The 19,871-nt window shown below is 33.5% G+C and overlaps 1 protein-coding gene across 1 annotated transcript in view; it reads right to left on the bottom strand.

Annotated features, from left to right (window-relative positions):
- Positions 1–14,502, bottom strand: part of LOC127515762 (B-cell receptor CD22-like) — a 104,636-nt gene extending 90,134 nt beyond the window's left edge. The window contains exon 1 of the mRNA XM_051899819.1: positions 14,479–14,502. Within this exon, the coding sequence (XP_051755779.1) occupies positions 14,479–14,493 (15 nt within the window). The 5' untranslated portion in view covers positions 14,494–14,502. The remainder of the gene's footprint in view (positions 1–14,478) is intronic.
- Between the last annotated feature and the right edge of the window lie 5,369 nt (positions 14,503–19,871).

Below are 19,871 nucleotides of genomic sequence, written 5' to 3'. Positions count from 1 at the left end.
CCAGCACGCACTAAGGAAGGCCTTTGAGGGGCCTACACAGCAAAATCTCCAGTGTTAAATGAACACCCAAAGTGTACATATGAGTCCATCTTACCGGGTGTTAAAAAAGTAACACTGAAGCAGTGTTAAAGTTAATGAGATAATTGATTGAAGATTGAGTGATGATTGACAATTAGTGGTGACACCTGATGTTAATAAGCAGAGTCATTGAAGAAACAACAAGAGAAAAAGAGAGACACGACAACTACAACTGACTTCCAGCCATTAAACATTATTACACTTATTATTAACCAGTTTGATTTTATTTCTGTCATACATCAACAAAAGTTCTTACTGAGAATTAACAGATGTTTAGATGTTAATGTTTTAATGAAAGTTTAGTTTGAAGTCACCATGATGGTGAAAAGCATTTCCTTTAGTTGTGCTCTTGACTCTTTGTTTATTAATGTTATTTTTTCTCTGGCTGCTCCAACTTTGTGTTTGTAAAGCACATTTGTTATGGCCAGAGAAACTATGATCTGGACTGTGCTTCCCAGAAGTGTTGTAAACCAAAGTTGATCAGTTTAGGTTTACAATGCTTTGGGAAGCACAGTCATTTCGATGATGACATTCTCATTGTGAGATGTCTAGATTCATTGGTGACATCCAGTATTGTTAACCGGTCATATAGATGTTATATTATTTCTTTACAGTAAATCTGTTACCGCTTGAGATCCAGCAGAGATTTTATCATCTGAAGTTTTTTTTTGAAACACACACAGACATCAAGAATCAGCATATGACCCTCAACAATGGTGACAATCAAACAAAGTGCTTCATGTTGCAGTGCATGATGGGAGCCACCAATCAAAACTCATCCATGGCTCCCATCATGCATTGCTGCATGAATAAATTATGAGCTGAATTGTCCTGTAATTTTCGTAGATTGTTCATGTTTGCTTTTATTTTTCTGTTGTTTTGTTGTGACAGTAGCTTGTTTTGTGATGTTCAGAGTTGATCTGTTTGTCAGTATTTTGTATTTATTTATTGTCACCGTTCTTGAGAATCAAAACATATTGTGATCAGATCATATTTTCTCTGGCCATAACAAATGTGCTTTACAAACACAAAGTTGGAGCAGCCAGAGAAAAACTAATAATAAAACGTAAAGGGTGAAGAGCCCAACTAAAGCAAACGCTGACCTCTATCATGGTGACTTGAAATGAAACATTCCATAAAACATTAATTAACACCTTTTTTCTCTCTTTCCTTCAATGATTCTGCTTATTAACATCAGGTGTCACCACTAATTGTCAATCATCACTCAATCATCAATCAATTATCTCATTAACTTTAACACTGCTTCAGTGTTACTTTTTAACACCCGGCAAGATGGACTCATATGTACACTTTGAGTGTTAATTTAACACTGGGGATTTTGCTGTGTATGACCTCAGCAGACACGTGGCATCAGCTCGTGGCAGTGTTTAAAGCACCAGGAAGGACAAATAACTGAACCAAATGGAGGTTAAATTATCACCTGGGGCCCTGGCCAACCCGAAGTGTATTCAGTAGGGTACTGATAGCTCAAAGAATGAATCATTAAGCATTAGTAAATAGTTGATTCATTATTTATAAAGCATTGTCCCTATATTAATAGACATTAGTAAACAGTTTATAAATACAGCTGTAAATGCTTTATGTAAATGCTTTATAAGCATATTTATGTATTTAATAATTTTATTTTTATGCTTTATTAATGATCAATTTATCATTTCTGTTTAAATTAACTGTTTAAATGTACAATTATACATATTATTTAGACATATAGTAATAGTTACTCAGTGTGTTAATAAATGCCTTTTTATCACATATATCTGAGCATTTAAATCTCCTTTATAAAAGCTTTACGGGGCATAAATAGTGCTCACTTTAGATGAGATCACAAAAATAGTTAACTGACAACTACTAAATGTTTTATAACTACCTGAATTTATCATGAATTGCAGTAGGAATACATGTTAATAAATCATTTATTAACACACTGAGTAACTATTACTATATGTTTAAATAATAAGATGTATAAATGTACATTTAAATAGTTTATTAATAATGTATTTACACTTTCTAAATGATCTTATGAACCACTGACAACTTACTGGTTGTAAATAATGTAATAATTTAGAAATGAGAAATTGATCATTAATAAAGTATGACAAAACAATTATTAAACACATTATAGATATGCTTATAAATCAAGAATAAAGCATTTACAGCTGTATTTATAAACTGCTTACTAATGTCTATTAATGCTTTATAAATGATGAACTATTTACTAATGCTTAACTAATGCTTCATAGTGTGCAGTTATTATAAAGCGTTACCTATTACTTTAGTTAATACAAATCATCATATTTAAAGTGCTATGATAAACTGTGTGACAACTGTCTGTTGCAATGTTTAATGAATATAGCATATAGCAGATAGTGTTAGAATAAGACCATAATTGAGAACTGACATGACAGATAGGCACAATGTCGTTCTGAAATGTTCATTGTATTGTTTTGTGGAAAACATGTAAATGTATTTTAAAGGTCAGTTAAAAAAAAAAGAGAGAAAAAAAAAAGAATTATCTTTTATCATTTATATTTGTTTAAATTTGACAAGGGGGTCGTACAATTGGAGACAAAGGGGATGTACGCAAACTTTTGCTTTCAGCTGTTTGGTTCAAGACGTGAAACATAAGTTGTAAGCAAGTTGTAAATTATGAGTTTGTTTAAAATGGATTGTGACATCAGAGTGATTGCATGGGACTTTTTTTCCCTAAGGGGGTTCTGAGAATTTGTATTCAAAGATGAAAATAACTATATAGCCTAGGTTATATAGCTTATCAAAATTGCTGCATTGTATTGGTATTAATAATAACATCAAATGCATCAATACAGTGATTATCCTGATAATACTGCATACAAAATCTGAGATTTTTGCTGTTAATTCAGTTAGTGTATGTACATGTAACATACAAGATAACGTGTGATTACTGTAAAAAGGATCGCTTGAAGGGACAAATTTAAATAGGTAAACATGTTATTTCCCTGATGAAGTCATGGATCTTTGTTCTCTGTTCTGGTTTTCTAAAGGTTATTTCCTGAAATAAGAGTACCTCTTCCCCATGTTCCCCATAATTTAGAATGGACTTGCGCTATGCAAAACTCGGTAACACTTTAGTATAGGGAACACATAAACTATTAACTGAGACTTTTCCCTCAATAAACTCCTAATTTACTGCTTATTTATAGTTAGTAAGGTAGTTGTTAAGTTCAGTTGTTGGGTAGGATTAAGAATGTAGAATAAGGTAATGCAGAATAAGGCATTAATATGTGCTTTATAAGTACTAATAAATATCAATATTCTAGTAATATGCATGCTAATAAGCAACTAGTTAAAAGACCCTAAAATAAAGTGTTACCCAAAACTCTTTACACTTTTCACCAAACAACTGTTGGGTTTTCACTAATGTAGACTTCACAAATGTATTGAAATTACTGTGACAAGATGACGTCAACATCTCTCCTGGCAACCAAGGTCAGGATGACAAACCCACAGGCATCAGGACCCAAAAAAAAAAAAAAAAAAAACATTTGTAGGACACATTGAGGACTGAGTGCCAATCTTAACAGAGTTTTTTTGGAGCATGACGCAACTGAGCTTCAGATGATGTTGTTTCTTTTTGTGTGTTTATTTATTTAGAAGGCTCATAATTATATTATATTATACAGTCAAACCAAAAATTATTTTGACATTTTTTTTATATTTTTGATATATTTTTACTAGAGGGTGCAGGACACTATAGTTCATTTACGTAAGTGAGGATAGCAAAATAAAGTAAACTGTGACATATTATAACCAAAAATTCTTCATACAGTGGACTACCAGTAAAATTGATAAAAATTTGTGACCAAAAATTATTCAGACACTTTGACCTGACCATGTTTTGCTTAAGTGTTATCTGACATAATTAAGATTATTTTTTCTGACACAGTTTAACTCTGAGATCTTGTCATTTTTTATTACCATTACCATTTTTGGTAACACTTTATAATAACATTCTGTTATAAGTCACTTATTAATTATTAGTTAATGATGAACTAATAATTTACAAAACATGACTATACATTCATAAATGATTAATAAGTGATATACTAACATTTTATGAATGCTTTATTAATTCAGTTATAAGTCATTTATAAATAATTAGTTAATGATGAACAAATCATTTACAAAACATGACTATATATTCATTAATGATTAATACTAACATTTTATAAATGATTTATTAATTCAGTTATAAGTCATTTATAAGTTATTAGTTAATGATGAACAAATGATTAACAAGTGGTATGCTAACGATTTACAAATGCGTTGTAAGTTATCTTAAAAAAAGTTTAAATCATGAAATAAATCAAACATTTCATTAGTAGATGGTTTATAAATTATTAGTTGATACATTATTTATCACTTAAAAATCATTTAAGTATTTATGTCAAAATTATTTTAGTGTCATTATCTCAATAAACAATTGTTAATCATGAACAAATGATGAATAAACCATTAGTAAATGATCAGTATATGATTTATTGATGAAGTAAGCTGGTCTGTGTTCAAAAGCACAAAAATGCAGGTTTGCTAAAGATTCACACACTCCACACAGAACACAAGCCTGTGCTGATGAGTGAAAGGATTTAACACAACCCACTGGAATCACCTGACTGTAAGGCATTTATAAATGTTTATCCACTTCAAAACAAATAAATTACTCTTCTTAAAAATAGTGCTTTAGCAAACCTGCGTGTTTGTGCTTTTGAACACAGACCAGCTTACTTCATCAATAAATCATATACTGATCATTTACTAATGGTTTGTTCATCATTTGTTCATGATTAACAATTGTTTATTGAGATAATGATACTAAAATAATTTTGACATAAATACTTCAGTGATTTATAAGTGATAAATAATTAACTGTTTGATTTATTTCATGATTTAAACATTTTTTTAAGATAACATACAACACATTTGAAAATTGTTAGCATAGCACTTATTAATCATTTGTTTAATAAGTCTATTGAGCGCCTATATATATATAATGAGCGTTAATATATATATATATATATATATATATATATATATATATATATATTAACACTCATTATGGTAGTATTGTCCTCAGTATACATTGAAGTAATTAAATTGATATAAATGTGCGATTAGTCGACTAATGGCTTAAACAAATGACTACTAGTCGAGTAGAAAAATCTTTATTCGGGGGCAGCTCTAATAATAATAAAGTGTCCAGATAAACTCACGCTGCGTGATCGACAGCTTCAGCCATTATAAAGAGAGCATTCTTTGTAGTAAAAATACTAGGATTATTCATTATGAATTTAACTGTCATTACCGGTTTAAAAATGAAATACGTTATTTACAGTTTGCGGGGTTCTTGCTGATTCTAGAAAAGTTGGTACAGCCTGATCTTTGAGCAAAAGTATTTGGGAAAATCCAGTATTGTATTGCACATTAATTACATAATACAAACCGATTTCAAAAAAGTTGGGACACTGTACAAATTGTGAATAAAAAAGGAATGCAATAATTTACAAATCTCATAAACTTATATTTTATTCACAATAGAATATAGATAACATATCAAATGTTGAAAGTGAGACATTTTGAAATGTCATGCCAAATATTGGCTCATTTTGGATTTCATGAGAGCTACACATCCCAAAAAAGTTGGGACAGGTAGCAATAAGAGGCCGGAAAAGTTAAATGTACATATAAGGAACAGCTGGAGGACCAATTTGCAACTTATTAGGTCAATTGGCAACATGACTGGGTATAAAAAGAGCCTCTCAGAGTGGCAGTGTCTCTTAGAAGTCAAGATGGGCAGAGGATCACCAATTCCCCCAATGCTGCGGCGAAAAATAGTGGAGCAATATCAGAAAGGAGTTTCTCAGAGAAAAATTGCAAAGAGTTTGAAGTTATCATCATCTACAGTGCATAATATCATCCAAAGATTCAGAGAATCTGGAACAATCTCTGTGTGTAAGGGTCAAGGCCGGAAAACCATACTGGATGCCCGTGATCTTCGGGCCCTTAGACGGCACTGCATCACATACAGGAATGCTACTGTAATGGAAATCACAACATGGGCTCAGGAATACTTCCAGAAAACATTGTCGGTGAACACAATCCATCGTGCCATTCACCGTTGCCGGCTAAAACTCTATAGGTCAAAAAAGAAGCCATATCTAAACATGATCCAGAAGCGCAGGCGTTTTCTCTGGGCCAAGGCTCATTTAAAATGGACTGTGGCAAAGTGGAAAACTGTTCTGTGGTCAGACGAATCAAAATTTGAAGTTCTTTTTGGAAAACTGGGACGCCATGTCATCCGGACTAAAGAGGACAAGGACAACCCAAGTTGTTATCAGCGCTCAGTTCAGAAGCCTGCATCTCTGATGGTATGGGGTTGCATGAGTGCATGTGGCATGGGCAGCTTACACATCTGGAAAGGCACCATCAATGCTGAAAGGTATATCCAAGTTCTAGAACAACATATGCTCCCATCCAGACGTCGTCTCTTTCAGGGAAGACCTTGCATTTTCCAACATGACAATGCCAGACCACATACTGCATCAATTACAACATCATGGCTGCGTAGAAGAAGGATCCGGGTACTGAAATGGCCAGCCTGCAGTCCAGATCTTTCACCCATAGAAAACATTTGGCGCATCATAAAGAGGAAGATGCGACAAAGAAGACCTAAGACAGTTGAGCAACTAGAAGCCTGTATTAGACAAGAATGGGACAACATTCCTATTCCTAAACTTAAGCAACTTGTCTCCTCAGTCCCCAGACGTTTGCAGACTGTTATAAAAAGAAGAGGGGATGCCACACAGTGGTAAACATGGCCTTGTCCCAACTTTTTTGAGATGTGTTGATGCCATGAAATTTAAAATCAACTTATTTTTCCCTTAAAATGATACATTTTCTCAGTTTAAACATTTGATATGTCATCTATGTTGTATTCTGAATAAAATATTGAAATTTGAAACTTCCACATCATTGCATTCCTTTTTTATTCACAATTTGTACAGTGTCCCAACTTTTTTGGAATCGGGTTTGTACAACATACACACTCTGTCACTCATTTAATGCTGCTGTAGATCACTGAAGGCTCTTCCATAGTTTGAACAGTTGATCGCCTAAAAAAACAACAAAAAGGGAAACAAACGAACAAACAATCAAACAAACAAATGAACAGCATTGATGTTGCAGCTGAAATTATATGATTTATGCTGGTTAAACTGGTTGTGGTTAAGTTGGTTTTTCTCACCTCACGGCAGCATCGGACTGATGAACTCTTATATTGTCGTACTGGTTTTCATTCTCCTCTGCTCTCTCCGTCTCTTTCTTTCTGTGATGTTGGACAGTTGCGTACTGGATCTCCTCAGTATCTCTGGATTCAGGAGTTTTTCCTCTGAATCTCTTTGGATTCACACTGGCATACGGAGCGTCATTGGCTGAATCCGGTTCAGAAAGAGGCTCATCATGGACTGAATCTCTCTGTGACGCGTCAGAATAGAGATCATTCTGAAATACAAGAAAATAAGTCATTATTCATTAAGACATGTAAATCAGTTTGATCTGAAGTCTAGATTCTAGAGATATTAGTCTAGAAATATTTCATCAATTCACATTATAAACAGAAGAAGAAAGAAAAGGACAGAATGAATATTTGACATGTTCATTCCTCACTTCTTATGTATATATGCTAATGATTATTCAATTAGACCAACAAAACTATATATTTTATGTATTACATCCAAAATTAGAATTAAACCATAGAAAAACAAGTGGAAAAAAGGTTCTTTATATTTTACATTTTTGGAGTCATGCGTCACACCACCTGAGGGTGATTCACATAGAGTTTGATATGCATTGACATAAGATATAGAAACATCAGTTTATTATTTTTGCTTGATTAAGTTGATAATGAATTTGATAATGTTAGTTTCCCATCAGTCTGTACAGTTACAGTCTGAAACACAGATAACGGCTGATCGACTGATTTTCTGCTTCTGTAAAGTCGTGTGTCTGGATGATTTACCTGTGTCACTGTGAGATCTTCAGTTTTATCACTCCTTTGTTTCCTCCTGTTATAAAGACAGACATTAACAGAATGGAGGAAGGTATTAAATTAAGAGAAAATATGAATGCTGTTTTTAAAGATTACTAATAATCAAACACTAATGAGCCATTTTCTTCCACATTAGACCAAAAGTGAACTTATACTACTGCTCTAGGTTTTATATTGAGCTCACATTATAAACAGGATGGTGATGATGATGAAGATGATGATGATGATGATGAATAATCCTCCAGATGTCGCTGCGATCACAATCACATTCCTACCAGCATCATGATGAACTGAAAGAGGAAGATCATCATGATTAACTCTCCAAACTGATGAATGATGTGAAGATACAGGAGTGTGTTAATAAAAGCTTCACCTGTGACAGTTACAGCGTCTGATCTCTGAGATCCATGTTGATTGTGAGCCTGACAGTAGAAGCGTCCACTCTGTAGTGCACTGAAACTCTGTCCAGATCCAACAGCTGAGCTTTCATTCTCCTTAAACCAGCTGAAGTTCAGAGCAGGAGGGTTTGAATCACTGCTGCAGATCAGAGTCACTGAATCTCCTGATACTATTTCACCAGATCCAGATATCAACACTGAAACGTTCCTGGGAGGATCTGAAAAGGACAAAAGAAACTCTATACTAATGTTTTGCATTTGTTAATCCACTAATTTGTTGACCACAGTTACTCAACCATCATTAACTCACACATGATGTTTAAAGTCACAGCATCAGAGTATTTCTCTCCATGTTTGTTTCTGGATCTGCACTTGTATTCTCCACTGTCATCAGAGCTGATATTTGAGATGTTGTAGATTCTTCCAGATCCTACAAACGATCCTCCTTTAAACCAGCTGAAGTTCAGAGCAGGAGGGTTTGAATCACTGCTGCAGATCAGAGTCACTGACGCTCCCTCCACTATTTCACCGGATCCAGTTATCAACACTGAGACGTTCCTGGGTGGGTCTAGAAAATTCACAATAAATTTCAGAAAATTATGAATTTGAACATTTTGAACAATGAGCAGATGATCATTAATAGTAGATTTGAAAGGTCATCAGTTTGAATTGTTTCCTTTTCATCTTTCAAAATGATCTGCTGTGTTCCAGAGATGCATGATCTGCGTCTAGGACTGATTTACACTTTCATTTAGTTATCACTAGAGCTCCCACAAAATGAATTGACCCCAAATAGTCAACTCTGCTACTGTTTTAAAGACAACTTTAAGTCCTTAAATGCATACTCACACATGACATTGAGCTGAACAGCAGGAGAGATGTGATTGTGTCCGTGTACAGCACAGCTATATCTGCCTGCATCCTCTCTTCTGACTGACTGCAGCAGGAGTTCATTGTTTCTGTCTCTTCTCTCAGTTAATGGCTGTGAGTTTCTGTACCAGATGAATGTTGCTCTGTCTGTCAGATTACAGCTGCTTTTACATGTCAGACGAACTGAATCTCCCTCTGTCACTCTCTCAGGAGACTCCACCTGAAGATCTGAACACAACACACACATTATATTTAGTGCTGCTGTCATACACTGATTATTATTCAACATAATGCACAGAAGAAGAGAGAAACCTCATGAAAGTCACCTGTGACAGTAAGAGTCACTCCTGGAACACCAATCCATTTACCATTAGATTTATCAGTGATGAATCTGAAATAGTACATGCGTGAATCCTTCAGTGTCACATGACTCAGTCTGATGGTGCAGTTCTGCTGTTTATCTCCCAGATACTGAAACCTCTGACTGTATTCAGGGTCCTTAGACAGATCTTTAAGCTGTACACCCTGTTGTATAGGGCCTTTGGTCCAGAACACTCTCATGATCTGATATCCAGTAGGGTATGTATAAGTGCAGCTCATTATCACTGATGAGTCCTTTAGTGCACAGATGTGTGAAGGACTGTAACTCACACCCCAATCAGCACTAGAAACCCCTGAAACACAGAATTCATCAAGATGAAAATGTTGTTTTATCAGTTACAATGAGCCATGAAAACTCAGGAAACATGTTAATATGTTTTACTACTTGAAAACAGTAAATATTATAAGCCATAATCCAAAGTGTGATAAATGTTCTTAGTATCTTCATCAGTTTTGGTCGATGTTGAAGAAAGAAACTTTAGCAAATCACAGCAAAGAATACAGATAGCAAGCAATCATTGAAACAAATGGTTCAATTGGTTGGTTCAATATCACATTTCCGTCCACAATTAATGTTGAAACAATGGTGAGATTTCAACTAAAAATCTATGAAAATGTCATTGAATAAACATTACAGTATGTTGTTGAATTAACACTGAAAACCAAATAAATCATTGGAATATTGTTTGATCAATGTTACAGTGTGACGTTGATTCTAAATCACTTTTGTTAAAACACTAAAAATAGGCCTAACTAAAAACGTCAACATAAAACAATTTTGGAATCTAATGTACCGAGTTAATGTTGAAACAACATTAATATTTCAACTACACTTCAATGGTATGTCAACAATTTCCTGACCATTTCAAAGTTTGGGGAAAAAATCTTTTAAAATGAAAATGACACCTTTCCAGCATTCACTTTATTTTATTTAATAGTTTAAAACAATCAATGACAAAATGATACAAAAGCTTATTATTAAAAAATTACTACAGCCTTTGAAAGTATATTTAGTTTCAGAAGTCTGATGTCATTATAATGACAAGTGGTCCAACAGTTCAGATTGGCTTACATCAGACTGCTGCCTCTTTTCTTTTGGGTTCTCTCAAATCTGAAAAACAAAGCATGATGTTACTTAAAGGTGATGCCCCTTTTTACAAGATGTAAGATAAGTCTCTGATGACCCCAGAGTGTGTATGTGAAGTTTTAGCCCAAAATACCCCACAGATTTAAAATTGCCTCTTTTGGGGATGAGCAAAAACACGCCATTTTTGTGTGTGTCCCTTTAAATGCAAATGAGCTCCTGCTCCCGGCCCCCTTTCAAGAAGAGGGCGGAGCTTCAAGAGCTCGTGCAACAACAAAACAGGACAATCTCATGCTCTGAAAATGTCAGAAGCTGTCATTAGTGGTGTTCACCAGTATCAGCAGTCGTGGGTGGTCTTATTCAAATAGCTAGCTGTCTATGTAGAAACCGGCTGAAAGTTGAAACAGCTCACTGGATGACACAGTTTCAGACTCAGACAGCCCATAGCAAACTGGCTGAGTGTTTTCTTTTCAGCTTTTCTGAGCTGGCATACACGCCAGAAACCTAACTAAATGCAAAAAATAAATAAATAAAATAAAATAAAATAAAATAAAATAAAAAGCTTAAAAAGAAAATTCCATCCGATGTCCCCTTTAAGAGCAAGTCAATTCAGTTGTCATGTCACATTCAGGAATGTTAATATGTTAAACACAATATGATTGCTCAACACAAAATTATTCTAACTACACTCTAAAAAATGCTGGGTTAAAAACAACCCAAGTTGGGTTGAAAATGGACTGTAAATGTTTGCCCAACTTGTTGGGCAGTTTTATTTAACCCAACTATTGTTTAAAAATTACTATATGGCTGAACTAAAATAGCCCAAAACACCTCTTTGCTATGGCCATTACTCTGATTGGATGGGAAGGGAACATTACTCTGTAAACTGTATCTCAGTTCATTTTCCATGAATCTACATATCATTCAAGTGACAAGTATTCCAAGTTTATCATGTAAAATAAAAGAGCTTAGGTTTTTAAATGACAATTTCTTTAAAGCATGCAGATTCACATTAATCTCTTTAACATAGAGATCACAACATAGCCATGTCAGTCACTTTCTCATAAATACAAGATCAGGGGCATGGGAAGTAGGGGTGCTGCAAATTTTTGTTCATTTACATTTTAGCATTTAGTAATTTATTTGTAATAAACACTTTAAGTGGGCTATTAAAAAGTGTTATTTGTATGTTGAATTATGTTTTTTTTTTTTGTTTTGTTTTTTTATGCACAGTGTGTGACGGCATATTGTGACCATTGCAGTGTATGTAGAAATAATCCGACCACTCTACTCCTGAGTGCAAGTCCACCTTCGGTATTGTGTAAGGCAGTTTTTTTTTTTTTTTTTTTTGATGCTTATTTTTATTTCCTGTCATTGCACAGGCTCTTTTATTGTATATGACTGGGTAAACAGCCCAGTAACCCTTTTATTTAAAGGCTTATGATTGCAAGCAGTATCAATAATGTCAAAAATAAGATATGCAGTCAAATGTATGCTGTTCTCACCGATACGCTTGTTGTGCTTTGTGGAGTTTTGACATGTTTCAGAGACTCAATATTGTTTTTGATAATTTTGATAATTTTGAAAATATTGTTTTTTTTTTTTTATTTAAATGTGGTGAATAATAATAATAATAATAATAACAATAAACAGCACCCCCAACCTAAAACATATTCCTCAACTGAATTGAGATCATCAGTTACATTCATCACATTTAATAATGATTCAGGAATATGAATGATTACCTGATAAAGCAGTAATGGGAGAGCATCAAGTCCCAGGTCAGGTGATTATGCGGTTGACAACAATTCATTTGCTGCTTCCCATTTTGGAGGCTATGTCCTCTGGAGGTTGCATACCATATCACCTGATTGTTTTAGTTTACGGTCTCCTTTGTAATAAATTATGTGTTTCTGTAAACACTGTTACAAAGGCCACAAACTCACATAAAAACCAAGAGATAAAATGCCCAACTAAAGGAAACACTGATCACCAAACGTTCAATAAAACATTAACATCTAAACCACTGTTAATTCTCAAAAAGAACTGTAGATGAACGACAGAAATAAAGTCAGTCTTGTTTGTAATAAGGGAGATTTAATGTGTTTTCAGTTGATTTCATCTAAGGCTGTATATAGAACGGCCACTGACGGCCTGTAGATCACATCTCCGAAAGCGTCTAAAAAAATTTTCTAATAGGCGCTATTTTTACATATAAATCACATATCTGAGATCTGAACAACTACATTCTCGCCTAAAAGAACTCTTAAAACTACAGAAGCAAAGCATGCTGGGAACTAGAAGTCTGTTGTAACTGATTCTGTGAATGTGTGTCCATACATTCACTTTTATATGGGAACATGATATGTACACAATAAAGGATAAAACTTTATGAATATTACATGTAATGCTATTTTTGTCTTCATTTCAAAATATTATATATGTATCAATATATAGCCATATGGTCAACGCATATACTGAAAAATATAAGCACTAGTTTCCCATATATGGAAATGTATTTTGTAATATATCGCATTATACTTTCCCATATATTTTTGTACCGTAAGGGTAAATACATTCACATCTGAGAAAATGGGCCAATAATATTCATGATGTGGTGATGCCCAGATTTCTGTCCAATCAAATGCTCTGAACAGTGAACACATCTCTCCTCTAAACCACCTGACACTGACTAAAAAGTATAACAAGCAAATCATGTTCAAGACTGTGGCGCAACTCTATTTGATATTTATAAAATGGACAAGCCCATTGATGCGTCACACCAAAACTTCCTGTTTCAAAAGCAAACACATCAACAAAGAACAAAAAACTGCTCATTAGTCACTCATTATTGTGTCTTTAAAAAATAAAATTAAATAAAAAACAGTGTTTCTAATGTGAATGTAACTGAGACTCACCGTGAATCATGAGCAGAAAGATCAGAGGAAGAGCAGGAGCCATTCTGACCAACATCAGCATAAAATATATCTATAATACAGCATAAATCATCACTCATATACTCATAAACAGTGTATGTTCATCACTCTAAACAGCTCTTAGTGTTAGTAAGATCTTTGAACATCTGAAGATTATTAATGCTCAACATCAGTGTGTGTAAATGAACTGATCATTAGATGTACAGAAGATATTTCTCATGTCAGGAATCATGTGTTATATGAGCTTCATCTACAGAAATAATGGTAACACTTTACAATAAGGTTCATTAGTTAAACATTAGTTAATGTATTAACTAACATGAACTAACCATGAGAAATACATTCGCTACTGTATTTATTCATCTTCGTTAACGTTAGTTAGTGAAAATACAGCTGTTCATTGTTTGTTCATGTTAGTTCACAGTGCATTAACTAATGATAACAAGATTTTAATAATGTATTAGTAAATGTTGAAATTAACATTAACAATGATTTTTAAATGCTGTATAAGTGCAGTTCATGATTAGTTCATATTTACTAATGTAGTTAACTAATGTTAACTAATGAACCTTATTGTAAAGTGTTACTGAAATAATCATCAGTTTTCATATATGAATGTGTTTGTCTTACCGTGTTGAAGCTCATCAGATCAACAGCAACTAAATGACTGACTGCATTAACTCATGCACTTTATCTTTAAATTGAAGGACCTTGTGTGGTTAACCATGCAGTGGCAGAAATGTTTATTTCTCTCTCCACTGAACAAAAGCAGAACCACTGACCTAAAACTGCAAAGAAATTTAGGGGTTTTAAGTTTACATTTTCTCTGTAAAAACAACATCTCACAGTCTGAGAAATATATTCATTGTGAATTTAACAAAATATTAGTCATTCTTTGTGATAGTCTGATATAACTTTGATGAACACCAAAAGTTGATAAACATGTTAGAAAGTAAAAATGGGAACTATTACTTGATTTGAAAGTATGTAAGTGCATCTTTCTACTGGCTATTTTACACACATTATATAAAAGTTAGTAGCTAATTTTGCGCAGAGAAAACCAAGCAGGAAATTCATCTGACATCCTGACAACACATACCTAAGCATTCAGACGTCACATCACACACTCACTATATGGTTTACAGGAACTTTACATCTGTGCAATTGTTATACACAGAGAGATCTTGAAGCTATATTACAGACCTGTCACCAAGGGGATGTTGTGGGGTAATTTAGGTGTTAAAAGTAATGTCTATTCAAATTACAATATCGAATTTGAGTGTAGCATAATGTTGCCTATATATAAATATAAGACAAAGGCTATAGTAAGCATATAGTACTGTACAATGATGTCATATGTGATTGCACATCACATACAATCTCAAAATCAAACTGATGTGCAGTCAGTGATGTGCAACAATGTGTATGAAGCAAAATACCATGCATATACGAAAGACATTCAACTTTGACCAAGACAACTTCAACCAATAACATCAACAAGAAAACCATCTTGCAAACTGTGTTTTTGCCTTTCCATAAATCACTATGGTAAGCCTATAATAATTATTTATATTTTAGGGTTGTCACGACAGATGTCGTGATGATATTTTTATTCTCATTATATCTAAACCTAACCCTCACAGAAACCTTCCCCTGCTGGACAGCTTTTGTTATTGTGTCACGTGACTCATTCACACAAGCCTGGAGACTCAAAGACCTAAAATGAGTGTGCAGAGAAAGGAGAAACTCAAAATGTGCAGTGCTGTTATTTTTCTTTTATTTACTGAAGCCCAGATGAGTTTTAAAGTATGCCAGAAGAGGCTGACAGCTTAAAGTCCTCTCATTACAAAACTGACCAATCAAAATTGATATTCAAATAACGCAACGCAATGTTTCCATGGAGATGCAAGTACATAGAGAAGTAGTACATAGACACACACTGAGAAACACTCAGTAGTGTTTATTTAACACAGATGATTCTTCACTTTTCAACTGAGAAAGTGTTCATTTAAACTCTTCAGGGGTGTTTTATATGGGACAGTAATTTAACTAATGGTGTTAATTCCCAGATTTCAGTTTGGCTGTGTACTGTTAAAGAATTTCTGCTTTGAATTCCTGTGTTATTTTGTTTAATTTTGAGCTTCATGCTGGAATGGTATTTGTACAGATAACATTTTCTTTAAGAACAGGATGATGTTTCCCACAGGAGCTGTAACTCGTCCTGACCGCTGCATCACCTCCAGAACTCTACTCACTTATTTTCACTTGAAGAAAAAAAAAAAAAAAAAAAAACAATATTAACATTAAATATTTGTTGTGACACACACACACACACACACACACACACACACACACAAGCCCTGAAGGCATTTTCAGAGTTGTTTTTTTTCTGAGTGACATACACAAAAGTAAAGACTCATAGCTCCAAAACTATAGCAAGGAGAGTCAAAAGATTGATATAATTTCGTAGAAAACTGCTAATAAAAGACAAAAAAAAAAAAAAAAAAAAACGTGTGTTAAAGGGAAATTTTATATATCTTTCACATTTGACATGCAATAACTCAGGAATTTTTTCGTCACTAGGTGGCGCCGCCAGCGGTACACTCCGGATTAGAGAGATTACTAAGCAATTTTTAAGAGTTGATCAAATGGCTATTTTGTGTTATTCCAAGTTGGAAAACAAGCATGGACGGTTCTGGTAACACTGGATAACTGGATGCATCCTGGAAAGATAAGAGACATGTTTTTAGCCAAGTATGCTACATCACTCCGTGAGGAATATCTCATGATCTACGCAATGGATTATGTTGATTGTGGACTCATTTTAATCGGGGGCATCCTCTGTAAGTAATGATGTGTAAGCAATGAAGAATTTTCCACAGTCTATGCATATTTCATGAGTTTATGAGCCAAAACGCCACATTAGTGCTTGATCTGCATACGTGGGTCTATAGGCCTATTCACATCGCACTGGGGTTGTCTTCATGTACAAAAATTCACTCCAGTTTAGCCAAAGCCCTAAACAATTGTGCTTGTTGTATTCTAATCAAGGAAATCTTTCAAATGACATATGACACATCAATATCCAAGCTGTGTTATGTTTTTGACACATTATAGTACATAGTACAAAAAAATCATAAATTCCGGAAAAAAAAAAAAAAAAAAATTAATCAGCAAATAACTCAGCACTACTTAGGAGTTACTCAAATTGCATTGTAAAGTTCAGACTCTAAGTTTTCAAATGACACCTATTTTTTGTTGATCAATGCCGTAGTTTTGAAAAATATGATTATTAATTTTTTTCATAGTAGATGGTGCCCGTCGACGGTACACTCAGGTTTAGAGGGACTACTCAGCACTCTTTAGGAGTGGATCAAAATGGTTACATTCATTAAACATCTTTAAAATTATACCTATTTTATGTTGTTACATTCAGTGATTGCTTAGTAATTTGATTATGAATTTAATTTTAATTAAAAAAAAAAAAAAATCTCATCCCAAAGTCTTAAATCCATTCACTGTACTATACAATGCCCGCCAATAAAACTTTGATTATATGATTTTATTTCTGTAGGCACACAAGAATTTTACAGGAAGTTCACATAATAATACTAATAAATAAATAAATACATGATCGGTGAATGGATTTAAAAGGCTGTGAGATTGGATGGATACAATTTTTTTTCCTGTATACTATTTTATGTTCTTGCATATTTTTTTAGCATTTATTGATAATATTTTCTTAATCGACAAATTGTGGCTTTCCCCATTGTTTAAAGAATAAATGTAATAAAAATGTAATGATGTTTTATGGGGAAACTTAAACTTTCAAGATTTATTATTTGGAATCTGGAATTACATTAATTCATGCTGTTGTTGTAATGATGCTTTTTTTTTACTGGAAAGCAATATATATATATATATATATATATATATATATATATATATATATATATAAGGGACTGTTAAAGGTGTCAGCATCATTCAAGATTAGATGCAGATTTTGCTTTTATTTTCAATAAACATCGATTAAAGTTTCACATTCTGAAGAGAATTTAAGGAAATGTTCATCTTGTAGGAAAATTATTAATATAGTGATTATAAAGCTAATGTTACTCACGTTTCTGGACAGCATTCAGTGCATGATCCCATATTTTCATAGATGTCTTTCAAACAGTCCAAACACATTTCAGCCTTCTCTGCCACATCCACACTGGTGTTTTTGTGACAGTTGCAACTACATCCATTATTGCAATTGTCCTGGCAGTTGTCACATCCTTCTCTGCTGTTCCCACAACCCATGACTCACAAGTTTAACTTAACAATTTGAAGCAGTCAGCTGATTTGGAAATATTCTTAAATCCCTTAACAGTCTTCACCTTGAATGAATGATCAGGAGAACAATGAGCATGTGCCTCAAGGGTGTCTGACCAATCTAAAATCTACCCAAAATGTAGGCCTATTTATAGCATGGCCACATGGGTGGCAACATTCCAGTTTACTGTGTTGCCAAGCCAACAGTGATCATAAAGCAGCTTGCATGTCAATAATGTATGGATATTTTCAGTTTCAGTATGAAGGGCCATCACTTTTGGTTAACATTCCTATTGGCATTCTTATCTCGGTTGGCTCGGTTTACAATAACATTTATTATTGACTGTAATTCGCTGATATTTTATTGTACATGTGATATAATTTAAGTCAGATAAAGGCACATATCATGCTTCCAGTAAGTGAGCTGTGCGGTAAAAGTTAGTTTTATATTCGACATTCGTGAGAAGGTCCATTATTGTCTATATCACATTGCACAGATGTTTTCTTTGTAGAAAGCTGACTTTTAGAAAATGGATAAGAAAAACTCATTTATTATCCCTATAAAACATTGTGTAAATATGCAATATTCTGATGGCATTAAACTCGATATCCTCTGTCAGTTGGAGCATAGAAAATGAAAATCTTCATGTATCTAATATACTAAAGATAATTTTTAATTTGAGGCATGTTTAGGTATATTGTTATAAAATAAATTGTCATTCAAATCACATGTGCTTTCAGGTAACATTGCATAGCCAAATCAATGAAATAGTTCATTATTTAATTATTTGGAAAAAAATGTAATTGTTGAATGGTGGATATATATATATATATATATATATATATATATATATATATATATATATATATATATATTTTTTTTTTTTTTTTTTTTTTTTTTTACATTGCTGACAGCTATTGTGTTTTTAACACCACTTGTATAAAGATATAACAATACAGAAACATAAATGAATGCTATTTAATAAAGAATTTAGAAGAATGTTACACAGTTCTTGTTCATGGTTCAATAGCAAGCAACCAAACAATGTTAATGTGACAATATTAACTGCACTGAACCAACATCACTTTTGCAGCTGCAATTAATGTTGAGTAAATGTTGAAATCAATGGTAATGACACTGAATCAATGTTACAATGTGATGTTGGTTCAACATCATGCTTACACTCTCAGAAAATGAAACACAACTACAACTGACTTAAAACCACACAGCCTGAAATCAACTGAAAATAAAAGAGGACAATAAATCTCTCAAGATCTCAGCAGAGGAGGATTAAACAACTCCACAAACAACATTACCAGCTTCACTTATTACTAACCAGATTGACTTTATTTCTGTCTTGAGAAGTTAACAGTGAATATTGATGTTATTTGACAATAAATTTAGTGGAAGTCACCATTATGATTATCCCTTTGGTTGGGCACCTGACTCCTGTGTCTTAATGTTCAAATTCTTGTGTCTGTTATGGCAACATGCTTGTTTGTTGTGACCAAGGAAGCAAAGATTAACTGAAATGAGATGATGATGATCAACAACATGATTATTATTGTGATTATTGTTTTTACTGGTGGTGATATAATCATCATGAAGTTGCCTGATTCACTGATCTCTTCTGAAGTCAAATCACTGAATGAATGTGAGTGTTGTTAGTTCATGCACTTTGTTCTGCCATCTCTGTGATAGTGAGAAG

Source organism: Ctenopharyngodon idella, chromosome 1 (assembly GCF_019924925.1).
Source record: "Ctenopharyngodon idella isolate HZGC_01 chromosome 1, HZGC01, whole genome shotgun sequence".
Classification (NCBI taxonomy): domain Eukaryota; kingdom Metazoa; phylum Chordata; class Actinopteri; order Cypriniformes; family Xenocyprididae; genus Ctenopharyngodon; species Ctenopharyngodon idella.
Note: the sequence above shows the minus strand (reverse complement) of the source record. Positions and strands in the feature narration are given on the sequence as shown.